Source organism: Cicer arietinum, chromosome 1 (assembly GCF_000331145.2).
Source record: "Cicer arietinum cultivar CDC Frontier isolate Library 1 chromosome 1, Cicar.CDCFrontier_v2.0, whole genome shotgun sequence".
Taxonomy (NCBI): Eukaryota; Viridiplantae; Streptophyta; class Magnoliopsida; order Fabales; family Fabaceae; genus Cicer; species Cicer arietinum.
This window is the reverse complement of record NC_021160.2, coordinates 17,497,878-17,506,440: the sequence shown is the minus strand read 5'-3', so window position 1 is coordinate 17,506,440 and position 8,563 is coordinate 17,497,878. Positions and strand designations below refer to the sequence as shown.

At 37.3% G+C, this 8,563-nt stretch overlaps 1 protein-coding gene across 1 annotated transcript; it reads right to left on the bottom strand.

The window, feature by feature from the left end:
- Nucleotides 1-1,522: 1,522 nt before the first annotated feature.
- LOC140921083 (uncharacterized) lies at nt 1,523-5,442 on the bottom strand. The gene is made up of 6 exons (XM_073370915.1): nt 5,171-5,442; nt 4,784-5,119; nt 4,422-4,553; nt 3,829-4,024; nt 3,106-3,672; nt 1,523-2,529 (listed from the first exon to the last, which is right to left on the bottom strand). The coding sequence occupies exons 1-6, from the start codon at nt 5,440-5,442 to the stop codon at nt 1,705-1,707; spliced, it is 2,328 nt and encodes a 775-aa protein (XP_073227016.1). The 3' UTR covers nt 1,523-1,704.
- Between the last annotated feature and the right edge of the window lie 3,121 nt (nt 5,443-8,563).

Genomic DNA, 8,563 nt, shown 5'->3' with positions numbered 1-8,563 from the left:
ATAATTAGTGCAAGTTCTGATGGAATAACACATGTCTGGATAATCACACATCAAATAATTAAAGTGTTTAGGCTCAAAAGCTCACAACTAAGATAATAAGAAAGAGTATGAACTATCTAAATGATGCCAAACATGCCACTACAAAATTTATTTAGTTTCTTTTTGTTTAAAAAAATGGCAAGTGAGACTTCAACAACCAAGGAGTAATCAACAATGCATGCATTAGTGAAACTTATCGAATTGAGCAATGATATGAGCAAAGAAATAGAGTTTAAATTTCAAAATCTCAAACAGAAAACTTAAGACCAAATGCAAGTTGTGAATAATTCTTCATCATGGTGCACATTTACACACAATTAAAAATAAATAAATTTAAATAACAAAAATAAGATTACAAAAAATAAAAGTTACCTCTACCTGTTGGTTGCCTCCCACGAAGCGCTTCTTTAAAGTCATTAGTCTGACGCCTCAACTATTGTCAAGGTGGCATATATGACAAGAAGAACACATCATCCTTTTTCTTCTTTTTGTTTGGTAGAAATTCCATGAACTTGAGAAATAAAAGATGTTGCTTCCATGTCCTTATCAATTGGACATTGATGAACAAGGCATAGATTGAATCTCAAACTTTATCAATCTCTTCTTTTTCCTTTTCCTCATTCATCTTTTCCTCTTGCTTATCTTTTTCTACCACAATAATGAAATTTTCTTCAATCTTCAACTTCGCCTCCATCTTCTCAAACTTAACCACATGCTCAAATAACCTCTCACATTGACTTTTAAATCTTTTAATTGAAACCATGTTATTCTTAATGAATTCAACCAAAACGTTTGTAATGTGGAAGTCTTTGTCATCTAATTCTTTGGATAGAATTTTTGGAGGTAGAATTTGTTCTCAATTGATCTTTTTAATATAACACTCGTCGCTTTCTGCATCTTTGTCCAAAAAATCTTCATATTCCATTAGTTCGACAAAGTCATCAAAACAAGTTCCATTCCTATGTCATTCTCCGCAAAAGTCACACCTAATAGGCTGCATCTGAGGGATTTGAGGGTGATATTTTAAAAATGTATCTCTCAAGATTTGCCCCCTCAATCATGCGACATATACCAGATATAAGACAAGTATCACACTCTTCATATAATTGTAGTAGAATATCATCATTATAATCTTCCATGCTCTACAGCGAATAGTTATCTCAAACAAAGAAGAGACAAACCACTAGCACATGACATTATCAAGCTCAACAAATAAAATTAGAAAATAAAAGAAAAACAATTTGTTTTTTCAAAATAAAAGCAAAAATTTTACTATAGAGCAAAAAATTTCAATTATGTAAATAAATTAAATTCAATAGTAATATGGCAATCCCCGACAACAGCGCCAAAAACTTGATAGCGTTTCAGCAAGTGTACTGGATCTTTGCAAGTAATAATAAAACGGCAGTATCGAGTGTCGAACTTAAAGATTGCGTTTTATTATCGAATTATATTTGTAAAATATGTGATTTGTTGTGTTTCTTGTGTGTCTCAAACAAGATCACACACATTCTATTTATAATGAGGTTACAATAATTACATTCAAATACAATAATTACATTCAAATACTAGGGACTTGTATTTGACTAGAAGTTCTACCACTGAACCTAGGAAATTGTACAATCAAAGAATAATAAATCATACTTTGAATTCTAACACTCCTCCTCAAGATGGAGCATACATATCATATGCACCAAGCTTGTTACATATAGATTCAACTCGAGGTCCCCTAAGTGACTTAGTGAATATGTCCGCCAATTGATCATTTGATCCAACAAAATTAGTTGTGATTTCTCCAGAAAGAACTTTGTCTCTTACAAAATGAAAATCAATTTCTATGTGCTTTGTTCTTTCATGGAAGACCGGATTGGAAGCAATATGAAGTGCAACTTGGTTATCACAAATTAGTTTCATTACGTTGACATCTCCTAACTTGAGTTGTTTGAGTAACTGTTTTAGCCATGTAAGTTCACAAGCCGTTGCAGCCACAACACAATATTTCGCTTCTGCACTCGATCTTGCGACTATGTTTTGCTTCTTGCTCCGCCATGATATCAAATTACCTCCAACAAGGACACAATACCCAGAAGTGGATCTTCTATCCGATCGTGACCCTGCCCAATCAGCATCAGAGTAGCCAACAACATTGGTATTACCATTATCTTCATAAAGCAATCCTTTGCTTGGTGCATTCTTGATATACCTAAGAATATGAATCACACCATTCCAGTGACTATCACATGGAGCATTCAGAAATTGACTTACTACACTTACAACAAATGTAATATCAGGTCTAGCTACTGTAAGATAATTAAGTTTGCCAACAAGTCGTCGATATCTACCAGGGTCTTGCAATGGCTCCCCTTGACCTGGTAGGAGCTTGACATTAGGATCCATAAGAGTATCACACGGGCGACAATAAAGCATGCCTGTTTCTTCAAGTATATCAAGGGCATATTTTCCCTGAGTAATTGCTATACCTGTCTTAGACTGAGCAACCTCATTCCCCAAAATATATTTTAGCGGCCCCAAATCTTTAGTCTGAAAGTTTTGAGACAAATGCTGTTTGAGCTGATGAATGCCAACCTGATCATTACCTGTGATGATGATGTCGTCAACATAGACAAACAGGTAGATGCAAGTGGTTGGTGAAGAGTGCAAGAAGAAAACCGAGTAATCAGCTTCACATCTAGTCATACCATACTCCTGGAGCACGGTACTAAACCTCCCAAACCAAGCACGAGGAGATTGTTTCAGGCCATATAGAGATCGAAGTAATCGACATACCAAGTGAGAGGAACCGCTAACAGTGAAGCTTGGTGGTTGTGCCATATACACCTCCTCTTGTAACTCTCCATGCAGGAAGGCATTTTTTATGTCTAATTGATGGAGTGGCCAGTGGTGAATAGCAGCTATGGCAAGAAAAAGTCGGACGAATGCGATTTTGACAACCGGAGAAAAGGTATCCCCATAGTCAAGACCAAAGATCTGTGTGTATCCTTTTGCCACAAGACGAGCTTTTAAGCGATCAATCTTTCCATCATGCCCAACTTTGACTGTATAGACCCAACGACACCCCACTATGGTTTTGCCATCAGGTAAATGTACTAAGTCCCATGTCCCGTTGGAGTGCAAATCAGTCATTTCATCTATCATTGCTTGTCGCCAACCAGGATCAGACATAGCTTCACCTGTAGTTTTCGGAATAGACACAGAATCCAAGGAAGCCACAAAAGCATAATAGGATGTAGATAATTGATTATAATTCAAATGACAAGCATATATAGGATTAGGATTTCGAGATGACTTGTTACCTTTACGCAGAGCAATGGGTAGCTCTGGTGTAGGATGCAGAGAGTGAGAGTCAGGTAGAGCAGGGGACGAGTCTTGAGGAGCGGGTGGTGGACGGGGCCTCCATTGGTAGGTGTGTAGGGTGGTGCTAGAGACAGGGGTGGGAATGGAGACAAGGGTGGGTGCAATGGGGAGATTAAGGACCTCTAGAGAGAGATTGTGACTGATCAGAATCATTGAACTCTTTTGCAGTAGAGAGAAAGAAGGGGCGAGTCTCAAAGAAACTGACATCGGTAGAGACAAAGTATCGTCGAAGATCTGGGAATAGCACCAATAACCTTTCTACAGACGAGAGTAGCCGAGAAAAAGACACTTAAGGGATTTTGCAGCCAACTTATCTTTCCCTGGAGTAAGGTCATGAACAAAACATGTGCACCCAAAGATGCAGAGTGGTAGGGTATAAAGATGTTGTTGAGGAAAAAAAATAGAATGTGGTACCTTGTTTTCAAGTACAGAGGAAGGCATGCGATTGATTAAGTAGCAAGCTATGAGAATTGCATCTCCCAAAAAACGAGGAGGTACATTATTGTGAAGGAGCATGGTACGAGCCGTTTCCACCAAGTGTCGGTTTTTTCTCTCAGCGACACCGTTATTGTTGAGGGGTATGAGCACACAAAGTTTGATGGAGGATGCCCTGTGAAGTCAAAAAAGATTGAAAAGATGTAGACAAATATTCGCGAGCGTTATCACTTTGCAATATTTTTTATCTGAGTACCAAATTGTGTGTTTATTTATGAGCAAAAGGTTTGAAAAATTGAGAAAACATCTGAGCGGTTTTTCATTAAAAATATCCAAGTGCATCGGGGAAAATCATCAATAAAAGTAACAAAATATTGAAAACCCAAACATGAAACAACACGACTCGAACCCCAAATAACAGAATGAACTAAAGCAAAAGGAGACGCAGCTCTTTTATTGACTCGGTCAGGAAATAAACTCCAAGTATGTTTCCCAAACTGACATGGTTCACACTCTAAGGTAGACACTTTTGATAGACTTGGAACCATAAGATGCAACTTTTGAAGGCTAACATGACCCAAACATTGATGGATAATATGTGGAGACTCGACGACGGAACATGCAATAGGCGTTGTAGGTGCCGAAAGGTAATATAGGTCTTGAGACTCATGCCATACTCCAATCGTCGTCCCAGTACTCCGATCCTGAACAAGAACATAACCATTAGCAAATGTAACAGAGTAAGGTAGGGTACGAGTGAGTTTACTGATGGCGATTAAGTTAAATGGACAACTAGGGACATAAAGCACAAAGTCCAAAGAGAGTTTGGGTAGGGGATTTGCTCGTCCAATACGATGACATTTGGTTTGTGACCCATTAGCCAAAGTAATACTAGGTAGTGTGTCCATATAAGTCAAACATGAAAAAAAAAAACAATTTACTACCAGACATATGATCAGAGGCGCCTGAGTCAAGTATCCAAGGTCCAAGTGAAGAAGATTGTGTAACAAAGGCAATCGGATTACCGATCTGAGCAACAGAGGCAACTTGTGTGGTAGTTTGCATTTGCGCCTTTAGCTTGATGTACTCATTATATTCTGTGGTAGAAAGTGTGACTTGATCACTTGTGTCAAGGGCCTCAATTTGAGCAACATTGGCGACTCCAGGCTGTAGTTGATTATCTTTGGTGCGACATTGTGCTTCAATGTGGCCAAAACGATTGCAATAGTTGCATCGAGTTCGACCACGATTATGTCCACGTCCTCCTCCTCTACCACCTCATTGATAAGAATTAGAGATGAGTGTAGTAGATTCAACAGGCACATTGGGAGAAGCAACGGGTGGAGCAGGAGTTGAAGGGGGTGAAAGACGCAGTAATTGTTCACAAACAGTTTCATGTGAGGGAATAGTAGCACTAGATAGAATTTGGTTGCGAACTGAATCAAGATCTGGTGTAAGACCCGCAAGGGCCATAACCATAAAGAATTTTCCATGTTGTTCAGTATGTGTTTCGGCACTTTCAGTATATGGCATAAGTGCATCAAAATCAACAATCAAACTATCAAGCTTACCTATGTAGCTTTGCATATCCATTTCGTGTTTCTTCATGGAAATAAGATTAGAGACTACAATATATAAACGATTAACGACATTGGAGTATGTCTTCTTCGCTTTTGCCCAAACATCATAACATGTTTTAAACCAGCGAAACTAAGATTGAAGTTTGACATCGATTGAAAACCAAAGAACGCTGCATAGAGAGGCATCAATATGTTTCCAATTGTCTTGATCTTTGGCAGCGACTTTCTTGGACTGTTTGAGCAAATGGTCTTTACGACCTTGTCCTTGGAACCAAAGTTCAACGGCTGCTGCCCATCCAGCGCAATTGGCTGCACCTACCAATTTTTCGCACGAAATCAAAGGAAGCATAGTGAAACTAAACACGGAAGAGGAGGCAGCAGCAGATCCGGTGTTGGACATGACCATCAACGTTAGGTGAAAGAGAAAAAAAGATGTTGAAAAATCACCAGAAGTTGAAAAATGACCTTGGAATATGCCGTAAGGCCCTGAGCGACGTCTGACTTTGAAAAATTGGTGGCTAGATGTGTCACCGAGTTCGATGGAGTTTGGCAACACAAAAAAAAAAAACAAAAAAAAATGTCACCGTGTTCGCCTGAGGGTTGCGCGGCGGTCTGTGGTGGTGGGTTGCACTAGAATAGTATACGCACAGTTGGAACACATAATTTTGAAGGAGAAAAAAAGTAAAAATAAAAGGGTTATGGCATAGTTGGAAAAGGCAGAGCAGCCCTAGGATGAACCTGCTCTAATACCATGTAAAATATGTGATTTGTTGTGTTTCTTGTGTGTCTCAAACAAGATCACACGCATTCTATTTATAATGAGGTTATAATAATTACGTTCAAATACGATAATTACATTCAAATACTAGGGACTTGTATTTGACTAGAAGTTCTACCATTGAACCTAGGAAATTGTACAGTCAAATAATAATAAATCATACTTTGAATTCTAACAATATTTAATTACTAAATTTGAACAAAAAATTCCCAAATTGATTGAAATAATATTTAAAATTAAAAACAGTAATAAAATTGATCATTTGTAATAAGAAAAATGTCAGGGATGAGTTTCACTTCGAATCCAACATTGATGTCTAATTTGATCCTAGTTACTGAATTCCTTTATTGAATTATTACCGAATTCTCTTTATTATTCTTGCCCTAATGTCTTAGTGACATAACCTTTAATTCTAAAGTAACCCCTAATTCTTTAGAGGATTAAGATTATAATTAAGTATTACCATACAAGAATTCACTTTTTAAACTATTGTCTCTGCAACTAATTTAATTGGTTTCCTGACCTGTATTTATCCCTAGACAACAAATTCATGAATTTCTCATCTCAAGCATTCGTAAAGTCCACTTTCGTTTCAAAATACGAATGGTAGAACATTTTAATGTTGATCAAGCAATAAAAATCATTAAGCACAGAGATGAGAAAAATAATTCAATAAACTCATTCATATAACTAAAAATCAAACAAAAAAGTAAGGGATACACTCATCCCTAACAAATATGGTTTAGTTACTCATGATAGAGATACAAAAGATATTGATTAAAGAAGAATTACAAGAATGATTCATGAATGATTCTTGATAAAACTGCTCCAATGATGTTAGAAACGGTCGTCTTTGAGTTTCTCTGCTAGGGCACAAGTCTCCCAACTTCCCAATAGTAAAAAAAGATCCCTAAAAAGTGAGAAAAACGGGTTTAAATGTGTTCAGCTGCGCATCGCGTGCTAGAGGCGCATATTGGCAGTGGCTTTATCGCGAAATGCGCTTTAGGCGTGCTTCAAGCGCACAACATCTTCTGTCTGGAGTGTAGTGCCATTGTTCTCCCCTTTGAAGTCTGAATTTTTGAAGACCCATAATTTTAAAGTACACTTTATGTATTTTATATGTTTTGGATTTTGGCTCGAATGCTTTTTAGCCAAAGTTAATAATATTATGGAGTGTATAGGATCAAAAAGTTATTTTGACCCCGTTTAGAATTACTCGTCGATAAATAAATTTAAATTAAGTGCGGTAAATCCTTTACAGAGAATTTAATGCGTTGCGGGTGAAATGGTAATTTAACAAATATCTAGATATTTTGAGATATTTGTTAAGTTATATTTAATATATTTATATATGTTTGTTTGGAGGGAAAAAGAAAGGAAAACTAGAAGGAAGGAAAAGGAAAAGAAAATAGTATATAAAGGAAGGAAGGAAAAAGGAAGAAAGGAAAAACAAAGGAAAGAAAAAGAAAGGAAGGAAAATTCGAATTTTCCATCTTCTTCCTCTGATCAACCCGCGACCAATTTCCCTCCTTCTCCCGTTTTCATTTTCGTCGCTTTCTTTTCTTCAAAACTAGTAACCCAAGGTTGGGTGAGAGTTAGAACAAGGATTTCGCAACTCCACTCTTCCTCTTTGATTCGAAAACGAGGAAAAACGGTATTTGAGATTCAAACACAAACCCCTCCGTTTCTTCTAGATCCAAGCTTCATTTCGCGAAGAGTTAGAAGGGAAAGTTGCTCACTACCACGCCACGGTGCTAGGGGACCAATTTGGAGGCGACGTTGCGAGCGGAGATTTTTACCGGATTTGCTCGCGGTGCCGTAATCGCACGTTAGAGCTAACGCGAAGGTAAGGGCTCCTTCCAAACTTTTAGTTTGCATCTAGGGCCTTATCTGTGATTGTGTGGAAACGAATTTTGTTAGGATTGGAGTATTGTTTTGGGAAAAATGAATTTACCTCACGTATGTAAGATTTTGAGTAAATGAAACTTGTGTGTTTTGAGTAGTGGATTGTGTCGATTTGTGTTCGTTGTTTTTGACATGCTCTTAATTGATATTGATGAAATTTGATATGTGTATGGTTGGATCTTGTGAATAAATGAATTGATGTGTTTTGATGTGAGAATTTGTTTGAGTTGTGTTGTGTGGAATTTGAAAACCATTAAGTTAAATGAGTATTAAGAATGGAGAATCTCTTAATGTCTTGTTTACTTAATGTGCGTTTGTTTGTGAAAAATCGTTTAAGTTAACTGGGCGTTAAGAATGGGGAATCTCTTAATGTCTCGGTTACTTAATATTTGTTTTTGAAAATCGTTTAAGTTAACTGGGCGTTAAGAATAGGGAATCTCTTAATGTCTCG